Below are 18,985 nucleotides of genomic sequence, written 5' to 3'. Positions count from 1 at the left end.
TAAGCCATCTGAGATCAAGCATGGGCATCCTTAAAACCTGGACTGTAAAGGCTGAGTTTGCAAAGCACAGTAGATAGTTGTCTATTTATCATTCTCTCAAATAAGCTTGTCTGTACGGGTTGGTACTGTGCTACCCCTAATCCCTAACCCTCCTTAGTGGTGCCTAACCCTAACACCCCCTCTATCTCCCCTCCAGCCTAGACCTAACACCCCCCACGCCGACCGCCCCCCTACCCACTCCCGCCGGGGTTCTCTTGCAGCAGTCCTGGCAAACCTTCGTTTGGGATTACGATGTTTGGGATCCCAGTACCGGCATTGCCATCCATGTCGGGTTCCCGGCGTCCGTATTCCGAGCAGTGCCAGGAATCCAGCGTCTGTATTCTGACTGCCAGCATTCCGAACACTTATCTTAAGTATATAGCTTGTCACTGACAAACGTGATAAGACCCCTGTAGGCCATAGGCTCTTAAACTCTGTACTCAGGACCCCAAACAGTGCATGTTTTCCAGGTCTCCTCACAGAATCACAAGTGAAGTAATTAACTCCACCTGTGGATCTTTTAAAATGTGTCAGTGAGTAATGAGTACACCTGTGCCCCTGATAGGGGACCTGGAAAACATGAACTGTTGGGGGTCCTGAGGTCCGAGTTTGAGAACCACTACTATAGGCAATTGGTTATTATCATCCTAGTGATTGATAGATATGTGCCCTCATACATCTAGGCTCAATACACCACGCAGTGTGAGCTGCCTAGCATGAGTGAACTGACAAGTCATGTATAACTCCGCTAGTGTCGGCTGTCTGATTTTGCCGAAAATGCGTTGCGGCTAGGACACACCAGGTGACTATACTGAATAATTTGATATGCAACACTTGTATATCTGTGTGTAACTGAGTCTGTATATGAAGCAAAACCGAACTTGACATGAAAAAATGCCACAGCCGCTGCATCGTAGCACTTTGTATGCAGATTCAGAGATTCAGTCGCACACACAGAGATACAAGTGTCTTGTATCAAATTAATCAGCACAGTCTACTGGTGCGTTATATTCTCATTGCGTTGTGACTAAAATGTATTTTCAGCCAAAATGACACCTGATGCTAGCAGAGTCTCACTGGCGTGCCACGAGGGGCAGTTTGGCGCTACTACAGCAAAGATGTATCAGAGACACATCTGTATGTCTAGAAGCCTAATGTACCTTAGGCGCAAAAGTTCTTTTTCCCCCTCACACGTCTCAGTGCCATTAGTTTGCAGCATAGTTGCACCCAGGCCTGAGATCACAGGTCATATCACTTTTTCCTTTGTCATTGCTGTATCAGCCCCACATGACACTTCTCTCTATACTTTCAGCTCAGCTTGTTCCAGGTAAATACTTGTTGAGACCCCTTCGTTGTAAACTCCCTGCGAACCACACAGTCCTCTCAGTGTAAACCACTGTTCTCTTCTTGTGAACAGTGAGCAGTACAAAATGCGACTTCTTTAACCTTAATTTTGTTGTATTTCCTTTTATAGGGCCATGTTGGTACCACAGCCACCAAGAAGATTGATGTGTATCTCTCAATGCAGACTAGCCAGGACAAGCTACTGCCAATGACTGTGGTGACTATTGCCAACGCCAAGGTGCATGACCTCATCGGGCTGATCTGTTGGCAGTATACCACCGAAGGCCGGGAGCCAAAGCTGAAGTAACTACTACTCTTTCTAAGCCAGTTTTAAGTCAAATTATGTGTGTACATTTATATAAACAGAAACATACACAGGATACTTCCGGAGAAGTTAAATTGTGTTAATTGGAAGAATAGTGTGTAGTGTTCATGGGTAGATGCTTTGGGAAATTATGCCCTTTTCTTTGAGAATTGTTCCGAAAATGTATAGTGTATCCGCACTACAGAGGTGTCCTCGTATATCTAGTCTCAATACTCCATGCACCACGAGATGCCTGGCGTGAGTGAGCCAGAAGTTCCTGGGCAGCTCTGCTAGAGTTAGGCGTCATTGTTTGCAGAAAATGCGTCTTATTCGTATCGTTATGTGAATAGGACGCACAAGCAGTTTACGCTGATTAAAATGATATGCGGCATGCCTATATTCTATGTTCGACTGCGGCTGTAGCTGCATACAAAATGCTACGTTACAGTGATTTCCAGGAAAACATAGCATTTCATCTGCAGATACCCCTGCAGTCACACACAGAATATAGGCATGCCACATATCATTTTATCAATAGAAGCAGCTTGTAGGTCCTATTCACATAGCGATGAGACTAAAACGCATTTTAATGGAAAAAGTTGCACATAAAGACACTCAGCACTAACAAGTCACTCCATGGTATGCTGTGACTGGAAGGCTGTTTATCGTGACTGCAACAAGGATGTAGGAGGACACATCTGTATGTACACATCGATTTATATTTAGTAAAATAAAGCAATGTTGTATAGAAATTATAAATCCATATTCAAAGTGAAGAATGAGAATGCACTGATATCAATTTACTAGGGACCAGTGACGTCACCAAGATGTGAAGTCATGTGATTGGGTGTTGGCTAATAGATGTGCTGTGTGTGCTTAAAAATTGGTTCAGTGCCCAAAAGCTCTGCCACCTCGGTGTGTAAAACACTTTTCAATGTGTGTTTATGGTTTATGCGCCATGTTGATATTATTACGTGCTCTTTGTGATTTTCAGATAAGTTACGGAGTTATAGGGCGGTATTCAATTGTAGTCGGAACTGTCGCCCTGTTGGAAAGACGGCGGTTACCGACTTTTTTAGGTCGGAAACTGTCCCAACCTATTCAATCCCCCTGCCATTTTTCCGACAAGTCGGCAATTCCAACATGTCGAAAAACACGTGGATCGGCGGAATACAACACAGCAGCTTTTATATCGATGCTTTGGGCTGCTGTGTTGGAAACTCTTTCATCAGAGCTTGCGTCTAACTCTTCTTCAGGTGTCTTTTGCAGCAGTATCATGAAGGTTTACCTGATTAGACTGCTACCCCAACGTGTCCAATAATCTGCAGTAAGAACCGTTCAGTGCGTTGCTTTTACATTCCAATTTCTCCTAGCTGGAAGGAGATACCTGGGATGAGAAGTTCCTTAACCAAGTGAGCCATTGGAAGGGTGTATCTGTGTTTTGCTAAATGGCGAGAGGGGGCCCTGTCGTTTTAAACCAGAAAAATAAATAGAAACTAGTGAATATGGTTAATGTGCAGATGGTGAAACCTAGAGTGAAAGCGATTCCATGGCAAAACGTTTTTCCTTTGACAATGACTGCTGGAGAGCTGACTGTGAGGAGGGAATGCCTGTTAATTAGTCCACCTAGGTCACCATAGAATTTGAGAAAATTGATACTGACAAATATATTGGTTTTAATTCCATGTTGGCAATCCATTCTGTAGAAATGTACAGCCCCCGCTAATATTAATGTGTCATTATTACTTGCCGCATCTAATAATAAATATCTCTTAAGCATGACAAGTTAGTATAGATCAGCCAGAAGGGGCAAACGCACCCTGCCGCCTCTGAAGCAAAAGGTTTTGGGAATTAATTGAGGGAATTTCAAATCAGGTACCAAGCAAAATAACTCAGTGCCACATTCAATCAATAGCCAGAGTAAATCAGCTACTTTTAATTCCCGAAAATGATCCATATAGATCAAGCGAGCAATTAAACAATTAGCATGCACTTTGAGATTAATTAATTTCCACATCAATCATGCAATTAAAACTCGAGATTCTAAAAGGGGGAGTTTGTATGCTGCTGTGAGTAGAGGTCCCTGGTTATGTGCAGTGAATATTAGAACTGCGGCTGACCAAATGTATTACTAGGATTTAGTTTAGGATTTGAGCTACAAAGTTCTAGGAAGTATATAATGTTTGAGGTTTAGTTTAAAGAGACTGGAGCCTCAAACATGCAGTGTTTGTACCAAACATCACTTTATGTTCTCTCTCTGTGCACTTTATTACTACTATGGGGGTTGTATTTGCTACAGTACTTTTTTTTTTTTTGCCTGTTTTCTTTTTGGTTCTTTGTGGACCTGATCATGTCCTCATAGATATAATATCCTATCCCAGTGACATCTTACACACACTCCATGAGGGCTTGGTCACAGCTGTCACCTGTTAATACACTATTTAGCCGCTAACGAATGGGTGTGGTCTATTTTGTCAACATAGGGCCCGATTCAGATGTGATTGGGGGTGCTTTCATGTAAACAGCAGCGATAATTCTAATATGGTAATGAAGCAGTGGTGTCACGCCTTCTGCATGTATTAGTCATCCGAGCTAGTGGACCTAGAACGCAGCATCAGATCAGCTGCGACCTCATCAACCTGGCTGCATGACCCATGTAGTTGTGCAAGCCGGCCACCCCGTGTCTAACAAGAGGCCAGGAAATCTCAGTCCTCTGACGGTGGTCCTGGCCTCGTCCCTACCCAACAAAGGAGGCGACGGGCCTCCATTTTGATAAACAGAGGCCGTCGTCATCCACAGACAGCATCAGTCTGATGCCGTACTGCATCCGCCGCCGTAGACCCTTACTACACATGCACAGCACATGACTTCGGGTGGATCCTGCGTCACTTCTGGTGTTAACTAGGCCTAACCCTAACCCACTTCTGCCAGTCTATGCAGAATGTTGACATTGCACATGTCCACATTGTAAAAATGTCGATGCGCTGCATATTCCGGCATGGTCAATGTCGACATATCAACACTGTCTACATCGTATCTGTAGACTTTGTGGTGAGGATAGTAAGATTCTTCAAAGGAAGAGAAGTATTAGAACTCAAGGACATACACTAAGACTGGAGGGGGGGGGGGGGGTTTCAGGGGAAATTTAAGGAAAAATTACTTCACAGAAAGGGTAGTGTATAAGTGGAATAGCCTCCCATCAGAGGTGGTAGAGGCTAAGACCGTAGAGCAATTTAAACATGCTTGGGATAGGCATATGAATATCCTTACAAAGAATTAAGGTTGAAAAAGGGTTGAGATTACCTAAAGGATAAAAAAAGGTGCTGCCTAGATGGGCCAAGTGGTTCTTATCTGCCGTCAAATTCTATGTTTCTATGTTACATCCCCTAACATCCCAGTGTGTGTGTGAGTTGTTATTTTGGGAAGGGAGGGGGGGGGGGGTGTTGGGGGAATTAGGGAAGCATCGCTTTCTACAAAATACCATCAGTGCTGTTATAATTAATTCACTATACTTATTTTAATGTAATGCTTTGTAATAGTTTTGAATATATAACCCCATGATACTGAACACCAATGTGACATTCAAATGAAGACTAGTACAAAATAAGAAGTTATCTTCCTCACAACAATCAACAGTATTCCAAGAAAACTACAGGTCCTTGCATGTCCTGCCAGCTCCTGGGCGTGCTGGGAGTTGTAGTTTTGGAACAGTTAGAGCTCTAGGTTGTTTACTGTTCTTGTGCCTCCTGATAATAGGTTTAGATTGCCCACTCCAGAAGAGCTTACAATCTAGAATCTGCTTTTAAAGCATGACATAATGGTTTGTGCAGAGGCCAGAGTAGCATAAGCCTTAAATAGTGTCAGGACAAATACTTTCATAGTGACTAATAATGTTATTTCACATAGAATAATGACTTTTTATTTGCATATTCTGTGTGGTACACAAGAAACCAGTGGTATTTATTGGAGCGTTCATTTTTAAGTAACCTTTACAAAGGGGTGTAGTATTGTATGCCGGCGGCCGGGCTCCCGACGACCAGCATACCGGCGCTAGGATCCCGACTGCCAGCATACCAACAGCATGGCGAGCGCAAATGAGCCCCTTGCAGGCTCGCTGCGCTCTCCCTGCTGCGGGCACGGTGGCGCGCTACGCTATTTATTCTCCCTCCAGGGGGGTCGTGGACCCCCAAGAGGGAGAAAAAGTGCAGGTATGCCGGCTGTCGGTATTCCGACGCCGGTATACTGTGCGCCGGGATCCCGACAACCGGCAAACTGAAGACCACCCTTTACAAAGTGTCACTGGGAACTTTGTGTAGGATACTCCTGGCAATTTTGAGGTTCTACAGCTCCAAACAAGTTGTCTCTCAGAATATGAATAAGCAGCGGGTTAATTTGCTACCTTCATTGTAACAATAGGATGGTCCCAGCTTGAATAATAACACTGTAAATATGACATTCAGTATCTTAGATTCATAACCATATGGGTTTATTATAGAGCAATGGAAAGTGTGTGTGGGCAGACGGAGACCTACAACTACACTCATGTCCGACCACATACATGTACAGTATGCAGAAATGCATTGTTTGTTTCTCCGTCTCACAATAGTGTGTTCAGCTCATATTCAAGCATAGCCAAATGTACAATGCTCTGATTGAAATTGCTACAGGCAATCTGTTTCTGCAGGAAAAGGAGACACCATTTATCTGAAATCCCTGCAGGACACACACACATATTTCACACTCTGTTAAGATATAAAATGAACTTTAGCAATCCCCCATTACAGTAATTTACTATCCGTAGCAGAGTTGGAGTTAGACTGGCCTCTTGTGGCACACGAGTATTGGATAGGGCTTATTATGAAAACAGCTAGGGCTGGGGTTTATTGCCGCACCCGAAAGTGCTGGGTCTCATTCTCCTAAAATAGCAAGAAGGTTTGCCAGGTGAGAGAATGAAGTAAGTATGGAGAGCACAAGAGTACCACCAGTGGCTTGGGAGAGTATGGTGTTGTTGAAGCAGTATATTGGTGAAGAATATAATGTATGGTTTATTCACAATACAGTAACCCTCAGAGGGTTCTCAGTCTTGTGCACAGAGTGTCGCTGGAACGGTCAGACAAAGACATTCCATGACCAATATCCTTTTTCCTTACATCCCAATGAGTGAAGGGATGTGTCGTATTGTGTGTACTTTACCTATGGCTGATCTTTTAGTAATATAAAATGGTAGTTGCTCAATCAATTTATTGGTCCTTCACAGGTACATAAAAGGGAGGGGTGAGTTAGACAAGAAAAAAAAGTAAAAAATATTCCCTCCAGTTTACTACATAGGAACAACAATGATATTTGAATACTACTTGATAATAGAAATACAGAGATCTCAGTTTGTATACATTTGCAAAGATAAGTCGCCAGGCAATGTCAAGGCATCTCTGTTCTGGCGGTCCCTAACGCTACGTAAAAATAGCACCCACTTTGGGTCGTAAAATTGCATATTGTTTTGTTGATCTTACATACAGTACTGACACACCCATCTTCATCCTTTTAGTTTAATCCCCATTGCAATACAATAGCATTATGTGTGTAGGAGACCTTGTGTAAAACTACCAGTCTCACTGTTCTCCCACTGGAAGACTGGTCAAACATTTCAGGAACTTTTCAGAATTAAAATATCTGACAGCAAGGCCAGAGGAGGAGGGGAGGGGGGAGTGCACGGCACACTCCTGAGGTTCCGTGCAGAAATGTTTTAGAAAAGTCTGGCTTTTCACGCATTTTCAGCAGCACGCCAAATAGTTTAGACGGGTTTAGCCATTTTACGCGACTAAACACAGCGCATACAGGTGTGACGTGCACAACTAATGGGTGGCCATTTACTTGCGCCTGGTCAGTAAAACAATTGAATATTGCCTCTTCACTTTAGACAGGAGATTGGGTGCAAGAGGGTGTGCTAAAGCTGTTCAATAACCCCCCCCCCCCCCCTCCCAAGTGTTGCATCAATAATTAAAATCATCCCTGAACCCTCTGAATTTTCACATACCTTACCCTTCAACTACCCAGCAGTGGCAGTGCCATGAATACATGTCCTGTTAATTAAAGCAGAAGTTCCCTGTGCACAAGCGACTGCGTCTGTAAGACTGCCAGCCGGTGTTTTTTGAGGCTAGCTCTCTGCAGAGACTACCGAGCACATTGTTTCTGCAGCATGTATGATTGAGACGCTGAGCACAGCATATATCATTTTAATGAAACCTTTTGAACCTCTCTCCTTTTATTTGGATGAAGCATTTCCATGGAATGTTTAGCAGCGGATGTTTCCCCCGACACTCTGCAGCCCTGAGTTATGGCTCTGTCTCTCCAGCGCAGCAGATTTTATCCACATTACAATCATGTCCCTATTGTCTCACACGCGCACGCAAAGAGTCTGTACCGCCGCTTTTATGGCCACTTGTGGCTGGCGCCTCAGGCACTTGGTGACCCAGCCTTATGTTTGACCAGGCGTTATATTTTCTTTCCAGCATCTGGCACCATGTCCTGCAATTCCAGCAGGGAATGGACGCTGAGGTCAATGCTGGGCTTCTGAAAATCAGATCGGTGTCTGTGGGGTTTAACCTCTCACTGGCAGAAGAGAAGGAATACATTACGAGTACTTAGTAGAGCTAAAGTCAGGTTGCAGCAATTTATGATTAATCCCAAACAATTTAACTACTCTTGGGAGCAAATTGACAGCGTAAACTGAAAATAAAATATTCTAAGCATTTACACTTCTGTATATTGTGACATTTCATTGTACTGTTTTTTTCAAAAATATTCTGAATTGAAAATGGCATCGCTTCAGTACGGATGGGAGATAAAGTTTCACTGTAAAAACTGAGATTTAATTGCGACCCATGATAAGTCCCTATTCAATTGTCCACAAAAAATTATCGGTGATAATTCTCCATAGGTTTACCGCGAATTTCACTTTAATACCTCTGAGTAGGTGAGAAGTTTGGGAAAATACCTGTTTTAAGGTGTAGTAGGCACTTAGAAGTTTTTAATTACATTTAATTGGCCAATAATGACATGTCAGAAAATGCAAAATGATGGAAATTTGAGTACAAGGTTTGGGAAAGGTATATAGGGGCGCTTTTGTTTAAAAAAAAGTTTTGTTTTTTTAAGGCTTAAAATGAATCCAAAAATATACTTATACCCATTTTATGTACCCCCAATTTAATTTGATAACTTATTTTGCTAAATAACATTTGCGATAAATCATTTTTTGGCTTTTTTGGAAAAAATTAGGCCTAAATCTTTTTTGTATGACCGCTAATAAACCTCTATACTGTTTCCCTGACTTAGTTTGGCTTTTTTGGGGGTACAGGCAGATTTTCCCATTTTCTCCAACACTTTCCTCTGGTCTTGACCGCAAGAATTGTTACGAGAATACAGTTTTCCTGATTTGCAATAGGATAGGTTGCATTGCAAACCCGCAGTGAGCCGCTTTTTGCTGTATTTTTTTGGCGATGTTCGCGTAAAGTCGCAGTAAATTGCTACATTATTGCAGCAAATTGTATTGAAGTATGGTAAAAAAAAATTACATTAAAACACTTGCAAATGTAAGACTCCCATTGAGTGAAGACCTTTTTATAAGTTTGGCATTTTAATTTTGACTGAAGTATTACCTGACCTAACTTATAGTCATGAAACTCTGTGGTGCATTGTGATAGGCTACATCATCATTATTGTTATGAATGTTAGTTAAGACCACAAAATGGATGCATCCATTGTTTGTACAGGTAGGTGACAGAACCTTGCAAGTGATGCTTTCTCATGTGAATAAAAGCGTTCACTCCTCACAGACTGCCTCTCCACATATAGTAAGTAGATAGATAGATAGATAGATATAATTTATTTTATGTTTTTCTCAGATACAGTGCGTACAGAAATGTCCAATGGTAAATGTCTACAGGTCGCTGCATGTGTTGATTTTAGCCCTCATTCCGAGTTGTTCGCTCGCTAGCTGCTTTTAGCAGCATTGCACACGCTAAGCCGCCGCCCTCTGGGAGTGTATCTTAGCATAGCAGAATTGCGAACGAAAGATTAGCAGAATTGCGAATAGAAATTTCTTAGCAGTTTCTGAGTAGCTCCAGACTTACTCCTACATTGCGATCAGTTCAGTCAGTTTCGTTCCTGGTTTGACGTCACAAACACACCCAGCGTTCGCCCAGACACTCCCACGTTTCTTCAGACACTCCCGCGTTTTTCCGAGAAACGCCAGCGTTTTTTCGCACACTCCCAGAAAACGGCCAGTTTCCGCCCAGAAACACCCACTTCCTGTCAATCACACTACGATCACCAGAACGATGAAAAAGCTTCGGTATGCCGTGAGTAAAATACCTAACTTTTGTGTAAAATAACTAAGCGCATGCGCTCTGCGAACCTTGCGCATGCGCAGTAAGCGACTACTCGCAGTATAGCGAAAATCGGCAACGAGCGAACAACTCTGAATGACCCCCTTTGTCAGCAATTTTGTCGAATTTAGATCTAACGAGTCTAAAATATGTGTGGGACTCCATTGATAACTATATATGAATATGAGTGTAAGCATTTTGTAGCCTGTCAAAATTTAGCTAATTTCAGGCTGAGCAGCTGCATCTCAGTATGTGTGGCCTCATTAAGCATCAAATGTATAGAACTTTCCAAAACTCTTCGCAAGTGCAAGCTATTTGAAATGTTATTGACTGCTTAATTTTGTTCACTTACAGTGATAACGTGGACTCGTTCTGCCTGCATATAGCGGAGGACGACGGAGAGGTCGACACTGATTTCCCCCCGCTTGATTCCAATGAGCCTATACACAAGTTTGGTTTCAGCACCCTGGCTCTTGTGGAGAAATATTCCTCCCCTAACCTTGCAGCTAAGCAGTCTCTGTTTGTAAGGATGTAAGTACTGTACTCTTTGGGTGGATTATACACTGATTGTATGAAGTAAAAAGAAAATCTTTTACATCTGTATAATTAATAAGACCAAATTAGGATTCGCTTCTTTCATTTTATTTATGGAATATAACTTTTTTTTTTTTTAAGGATTACCCAGAGTATGAAAGCCACACAAACTCCCCAATCAACTGTGCAACTTCTCATTATAAAGTAGCTAGCAGACGATAAATGGAAATTGCAAGGGGATAAAGTGCTAAGATATACAGTGTCGTCAGTGCCGTAACTAGACATTTTTGTGCCCAGTAACAAAAAGAGAATTGGTATCCCCACCTCCCATTCAAAATAGGGCAGTGTGTGCTGAAAGCGTGCCCCAAGAATATAGGGGTGTGGCTTCAAGGGGAAGGGGTGTGGCCACAGAATAGTATTAATTCACCCCCCCCCCGCACAATAGTGTACGTTATTCACATTACACCACATATTAGTGTCCGTTATTCACGTTACACCGCACAGTAGTGTACATTATTCACGTTACACCGCACAGTAGTGTACATTATTCACGTTACACCGCACAGTAGTGTACATTATTCACGTTACACCGCACAGTAGTGTACATTATTCACGTTACACCGCACAGTAGTGTACATTATTCACGTTACACCGCACAGTAGTGTTCGTTATTCACGTTACACTGCACAGTAGTGTCCTTTATTCACATTACATTGCACAGTAGTACCCCGGCCCTTATACACGTAACACTGCGCAGCAGAGCCGCTTATACTCATTACACCACAGTAGAACTGGTTCTTCTCATTCTTACTACTCTGCATTTTCCTCCTCTGTCCTCATCATTACCCCCCAGCTGCTGTGAATCATCATTCCTCCTCCTCATTGCTCCTCCCCCTCATCATTCCAACTCCTCATTCCTCATCATCAATCCTCCTTATTCGTACACATCATTCCTACTACTCATTATCCACACTCACCCCCTCCCCCTCCAGCTGCACCCCACAGGGCATATGTGCTTTGTGCCGAGCACACTCTGCTCCACCGTAGTTATGGCCCTGAGAGCAGTGGTTCCCAAACTTTCTTGATTCACGACGCAGTAAAGTATCAGCATTTTTTTCACAGCATTCCTAGTCCAAAAATTCCTTACTGAGAAATTCAGCAAAGATTATTACATTAGGTAAAGTGTTTGTGCCTCTGTTTGTCCACATTTGTTATTACCGACAATACCAGTGATGGTGGCTGACAATCACATTGACCATAAAGTTCCTGGATCACCAACCCATTACAGCCCTGCAAGCGGCATGCCACGGCACCGACTTTGGGTACAACTAGTGTCACATCTAACCATAAGTTTATTCAACTCAGAAGATGGGTTATGATTTTGTTCAATTGCTTTTATAAATTACAGTTTTGTGAGGAGAGATCTCCGGTTTGGAGGATTCACAAGTGGTTAGAGATTGGACATTTAGCTACATATCTTGCTAGTGGTATATAGCCCTGCTATTGGTTTGAAATGGGTTACATCAGAGATTCCCAAACTCCATAATTACAGTCCAAGTTTAAAGGTAAATCCAAGGTGACTTAAGTGGTACGTCAGTCGATTTCATTTAACTATCTGGATAGCCTTAAAACTTGCACTGTAAAGGCAGAGTTTGAGAACCTCTGAGTTATGTTGAATATTATAATGAAGAACGAGTGTGTGTATTAGTTTTGGGTTCTAAAAAGCTTTCTGTAGGGAGAATGGAAATTTGACAGAATTTAAAGAACATCATTTTGCATTGGAGAGAAATGGGAATTCTGTGTCAGCCTATGCAATGTACATTGCCTGTTAGTATCTAGCTATATTGTGGGCTCCATCACTGTCGCTACTGACTGCAGCATCAGAATACATGTATTCATCCTACATGGTAATTAGTGGCAAGTGAAGCACACTTCTGTATATCTCTCTGGATGTTACAGCTGCCAAGCACAGTGCTGAGAATAGGTAATGGAGCTCTGGAAGGATATTCATCTTCACTGAGTACATCTTCCACGCTAGCAATATAGGACAATGTTCTAGTTTGTGTCCACATACACCCCATCCTCAGATCGTATCAAGTAGCCCCATTTATCATTCCTCAGACTTTGCTACTCAGCTACTCCAAAACACTGATCCGATGTACCTAGTACACTATAAGTAGACTACAGTAGGATGCAAAAAGGAGGAAAAAGTACACATGATTAAAAGGCCGACAGTATATAGTCAATAGGACACAGATGATCAACAGTCAAAAGTTTGACAGTGTCAAAATGTCGACACATGGTTTTTTAGTTATTTTAATTCAAACCCCAGTGCTGAAAGTAGGGTGGTACGGAGTACCATTAAGAAATTTGGTGGTGGTACGCAGTACCATCATCCTTCCACTGGGGCATAATTTATAAGGGGCATTTTTGTGTTTGGGACATAAAATGATGTCAGTGGCATAACTGTGTGTGGCATAATATGTAATAAGCATTACGGTGTGTGGTATAATATGTAAGGCATTACGTTGTGTGGCATAATGTGTAATGGACATTACGGTGTGTGTGGCATAATGTGTAATAAGCATTACAATGTTTGGCATAATGTGTAAGGGGCATTACGGTGTGTGGCATAATGTAGCCATGCCCCTATTGTCATGTAGCAACTCCCCTAGTTTTGTGTGACCACGCCCCCTCATGACACATGACCACACCCATTTTAACTATCAGTACCACTAAGAAAAAATTTCTACTTGCACCATTGACTAACCCTAAACCAACCCTCCCAATGGTGCCTGTCTTCTTCCGTAGCCTAACCCTCCGCCAAGTGCCTAGCCCTAAGCTTCCCCCTCCCCATGCTGCCTAATCCTAACTGTCTTCTTCTGTAGCCTAACCGTAGCCCTAACAATCAAGAAAAACCATGTGTCAACCTTTTCTTTGTCGACAATTTGCATGCCGCCCTTTTAAACCTGTCAACCTTTTGACACTGTTGACCTACAGATGTATCCATGCTAAACTATGCTGCAATGCGTACGCCATGTAGTCCATGTCAACCATGTAACTGTTATCCTTTTGACTCTGTCGACTTATTGACTGTCGACCATCTGGTGTCAACCCATTTACTGTCTTTCTTCCATCCACATACCAAGTACTCAGGGATGTCCGATACTAGCGACACTTGCCATGCATATTTATGCTTAATCTGCAGCCTAATGCCAGTTCCTATGCTACATTGCACTATTTTCGAAGTAAGAAGATTAAGGAAAACGTAAACAGCAAGGTAATCATGCTAGGCTTCTCACACTACATGACGGAAAAGGGATAGCTGTATGAGGACACGTCTGTATTTTTCAGAAGTTGTATAATATTTACATGCGTGCATGTACTGGCGTATATATAATGGGTGCAGTGTGTGCGGTGCATACAGGCCCCTGGGTCCAGAGGGGGGCCCACACCGCACACACTGCACCCATTTCTTCTATACTTACCTTACCGGCGTCCCTCGGCGACTGTGTGTGGGCCCCCTCCTCTCCCGTAGCAGTCACCGCCGTTGCTAGCGCACTGAGCGCTAGAGACTCTGGCACAGTGCCAGAGTCTACAGCGCATACGCAGGACTCCGGCAAAAATAGCGCGGCGGCCATTTTTCGGAGTCCTGCGCATGCGCTGTAGACCAGAGTATCAGGGCTGAGAGCGCTAGCAGCTGCGGTGTCGGCTTCAGGAGAGGAGGGGGCCCACACACAGTGTCTGCACACGGGTGCCCTCCTCTCTAGAATTGCTGCTGCGTGCATGGAGGTAAATTCATGATTTGTATTCAGCCAGTGTCTCTCCCGTTTGTATTGGAAATTTGTTTGCATGACTTCTGGGAGAGTTGAAGAATGTATGCATAATGCAAAGAGGAGATGGGGCTGTGCTGCCCTGTCCGAATGGCTGTTTATTGTGGGAGGTGGATCGTCAGGTTGTTAAGCAAAGTTACCATTTAAGGAACCAGATGGCAGCGTTTATGATACAGTAGTCATAGGTGAAGGCGTTCCTCTCAGCGTCAGGAACATAATACTACAACTTCTCACAATCAGTACCAACAGCAGCTCAGACATTGGATTTGTAAGAACTTTATAGATGAAGCTAGTTATGAGCAGTAAGCATGGACTATAGCAGGCTTTTTCAACCAGTGTGCCGTGGCACACTAGTGTGCCGCGACCAGTTGCAAGGTGTGCCGCGGAGCCAGAGCAGCTTCCTGCACCTTCAGAGTGAACTGTTGGCCAGGGTTTTCTTAGAGGATCAGTCTTGCTCTGGCCATGACCTATGCCTTGAAGACGCGGCGGTGTGATATCATAGGTCACGGCCGCCGTGTCTCACCACCCAGCCAGCCCACCTGCCTGCATACACATATTCCAGTTCCTGCCTGCATACACAGCTTTCCTTACCCACCCACATCCACACCTGCCCCCCCCCCCCCCCCCCACCCGCTGCTCCGTATTCGCAGCACTCCACTATGAATAACCCCCACCACTGAGGGACAGGGAGGAGGACAGCTGACCGGTAGGGGCTAATATTTGTTATTTTATTTCTCCTGTGGGGATTTATGTGGGTAGAATAAGGATTTATGGATTTATTGGGGTAACAATGTGAATAATTCATGTGAGGAGCAATAGGATTTATGTAGGGAGCAATAGGATTTATGTGGGGAGCAATGTGATTGTTTTTCTGGGTAGGCCAATGTATGTGTGGATTTTTTTTTTACTGTGACGGCCAGTGTGTGTTTTTTGTTTTTGTTCTGTGGGGAACTGATGGTGTGCCTTGGCAATTTTAAAATATTGTTCGGTGTGCCGCGAGTAAAAAAAGGTTGAAAATCACTGGACTATAGGTATTGTGAAAAAGGTACATTATTTTGAATGTATGGGATTGGTCAGAATAGAAGGTCGTTGGAGACGGTGCATCTTCCTGCAGTAGGATAGCTACGCTAGAACGTTTCCTAGTCGCAGAAGCTTGTTATGATGTTATTAGCTTTTAAAAGGTGTATTATGGGAGTCGCATCAGTGGGCAATTTATCCATATCAAATAATTTCTAGCTTTATCTATAAGCAGATAGTAGTCATTGTGTTGTTAGTTTGGTCACCTTTTATTTGTTATGCACACAACACAATACATTAGGGACTTTTATGAAAAGTGATTCTCTGGTAACTTAAATATTAGGATGTAATCTCCTATATTACAGCTGTCTATATTGTATTGGGTACAAACAAGTGCGGTAAGTCTTCAGTTTGTTGCACTGTGCTCTTGTTTTGTCAGAGGTGAGCTTGGTACAGAGTAATATGCGGTCCCTTGAGCTGATATTTGATACCATCATTTTCCAGCCTTTAATGTCCGTTAGCAGTAAGGATCATTATGATAATCTGTGCCTTAAATGTTACCAGGTACGTTTATCCAAAACAGACCTTACTTCTAAAGTTAACTTTTCCAATTTAGCTGTGACAAGAAGGTTTTGATCAGCAGATAGATGTAAGCCCACCCGTATGAAATAGACGGCGGTGTGTAAGATGACCTGATCTGTTATAGTGTGAATTCTACAAAAACAGCGGGCATAATGGTTTCCTGTGACTCGTTCTTGTTTGTTTTGGAATATAGCAACTAAAATATATAATTATGTAGTCATTACGTAAGCAGATGACAACAATCTGGCCAAGTATAAAAGTATTATACTGAATTGTCTATATGCACAGTTCTCTACATATGCACCAACATAGTCCGCAGATCCTGAATAATGAATTCTGTTCTACACAAGTAGGAAGAAAAATGTGATACAGAATACTTGCTGTTGGGATGTCACATGACCAACACTTGCATCCCGACAGGGTAATTATTCTACCCCTCCCCTGTTCCCTAACCTAAACTGCCTGGGCTGGCAGTTAGGGCTACGATTCGATGGGGTGGTGGCCAGGACTAAGTCCCCAGGTGGTGACAGCTAGGGTCAAGACTCAGGGGGTGGTGGCTACTGCTACTCCCACCCACCTTCTAATGTATAACCCTAGCCCCTCAGGCTATAGCCCTAACAGTGACCCAATACTTACATTCAGAATGTCGGCGGTCGATGTTCCGGTGTCGGGATTCCAGCGTTGGTCACGTGACTGCCAGCATCCCGACTGCCGGGATGCTAACCGCATACCCAGATATTGAACTAGTGTATTGCATGGAAACTGCCACCTACGCTGAATGAACTTCCTATCATCAGTATACTACTGTATCCTACGGCTTTATGAGCTGCTGTACAGCTAACTGCAAGTATATTTGCGGTCTCAGTAGAAGTCAAGCATGGCCTACAAAAACCTAAGTGATCACCCTGTATAACGTGGTTAGTGGCTTGATTTAATCACTTGTATCCAAACTCTCTGACTGTTGTCGCCTTAATTTGGAATCCAAGTGTGGTTTCCAGTGTGTCCCTGCAAGAGACTTACACAGTACTGTAGCTGCATCTCTCTTGTTATAGCTCGATCAATGAACTAGGCCCAAGGCAATAGGCAGCACTGTATCCTCTAACTAGTGGTAATACAGCTTCCAGTTGCAATGCAGAGAAGAGTGAGTGAGTGGAACGCTGGGCTGGTAGCAGCTGTGACTTCTAAGGCTTGTGTGCAGATTTCATTCACATAACGGAAGCTGGTCCAGAGTTAAACATATTCCTGTTTGCTTAACGCATCTTGCCTGTTTTCGTATGGTGCGTCTGCCAATATTGATCATATGCAAGTATGGGCGCTGCAGAGCAGTGTGCATTTCAGTGGCATCAACTTACGACTGAAGAGGCTTAACTGGGTTTTCAGGGGCAGTCGTCACTCATTATTATTATTTAATCGTATGGCACCACAAGGGCTCCGCAGCACCTTACAAAGCACAGAAGCTGTAAGAGCAACACAAGAACAAAATAGTGACTTACAATGTAGGACATGGTCATGGTTTATAAATCATCATAAGTCATGGCCAAATAAGCAGAACCCAAGGTGAGATGTACCATGGCAGTCAGTGGGGAGGAGATGCTGTATAAGTGAGGGATGGAAAAACACAAGGCTAGGGGGCCCTGCACGTGAGATCTTACAATCTAAAGAGTTTGGCACAACCATGCACTATGCAGCGGGGGTCATAAGGGAAACTATGCCTGTTTACATCTTTCACACTTAGCATACGGTAGGTGCGATCACATACTGATGATGATGATTACTGGTAGGAAATCCTGCGTACACATAGGGGTTGGGATCACCGCAGCCGTGCATGCAGCTAGGTGTGTGGCGTATATACACGTTGTTTCTGCGTACGCAATTTGGAAGCAACCTACAAGTGACCATCATTCCAGTTATCATCAGGCCCAAAGGGAATAGCCGCTAAGTCTTCTTTCAGGCCACATATGAGCATAATTATTGACTAAACACAGTTTTTGAAGATTGTGCTTTATTTTTTTCTTGTCCATCGTACAAGCCTGATGGTGTGATAGCTGGAAGCATGCCGACGAGCCATGGGAAATGCTGCATTTTTCTCATGAGATACATTGCACATATACTGTAGACTACAGTCAGGCAAGTCATATCGTTTGCTGCTCGTTAACATGTATGTTTACCCAGGTGCTTTCCAAACGACTGGCTTTGAAACAGTGTTGGGTTATTTTACACTGTTGACCTGTGTTTGTGTACTAGTAAAATGATGGCGTCCGCCTTTGTAGTATGCTGGACATGCTGATATCTGGACTCTGAATGTTTAGGGTAATTCCTAAGTTTACAAAATACCCTGTTCTCAGGCTTCAGTACTGTTGTGAAACTACACATTTCAGTATGCTTTGTGTGATACAGAAATTGTTTTCAGTGAGATTTTTCAAAACAACACAAGATTGCGTGTGAAATAAATAATCCTCAAGAAGACGTGCCTGAACTCTTGATGTTAGGGCAGCCCCCACGCAAAGGCCCTTGCTCCAGTTACTGTTTAATGGTTGGTTTAGCTGAGTTCTCCTGAGCATCCAACCACATGTCTGTTTTCCTTTCTCAGACCGACCAGAGCCGCTAGTGTTTGCAGTTACGTTGCCCACACCAGCCGCTGCCAACGCAAACAGAGCGCTTGGACCATCTTCCTCTGAATACCCAGCAGTCCTCGGCTGGAAGCGGGATGCCAGGAATCAGCAGCGGCTATCCGCAAGGGCAATCAATAACTGTTAGAGAATAGGCAGGGGGAGGGGGGCAGCCAGTTCACACCCCGAGTACCTGTGCCCAACTGGGAAGGCAGGGCACGGAATAAAGCCATTAGCTGTCTCTTTTATGCCAAGAGCTGAAATACATCTGTGTCTCATTTGTGCTCCAGCCGAGCGAACAGGCATAACCAAGCCTGGCAATCTCCATACACTCCCAGA

General features: G+C 43.5%; 1 protein-coding gene across 2 annotated transcripts in view; it reads left to right on the top strand.

Moving 5' to 3' along the window:
* The window catches only part of MAPKAP1 (MAPK associated protein 1), a 318,576-nt gene that overhangs the window by 148,661 nt on the left and 150,930 nt on the right, over window positions 1-18,985 (top strand). For both annotated transcript variants that reach the window (XM_063936818.1, XM_063936817.1), the window contains exons 5-6: window positions 1,514-1,686; window positions 10,426-10,602. In XM_063936818.1, the coding sequence (XP_063792888.1) occupies window positions 1,514-1,686; window positions 10,426-10,602 (350 nt within the window). The remainder of the gene's footprint in view (window positions 1-1,513; window positions 1,687-10,425; window positions 10,603-18,985) is intronic.

This window comes from Pseudophryne corroboree, chromosome 8 (genome assembly GCF_028390025.1).
Source record: "Pseudophryne corroboree isolate aPseCor3 chromosome 8, aPseCor3.hap2, whole genome shotgun sequence".
NCBI lineage: Eukaryota > Metazoa > Chordata > Amphibia > Anura > Myobatrachidae > Pseudophryne > Pseudophryne corroboree.
This window is presented reverse-complemented; position numbering and strand designations above follow the sequence as displayed.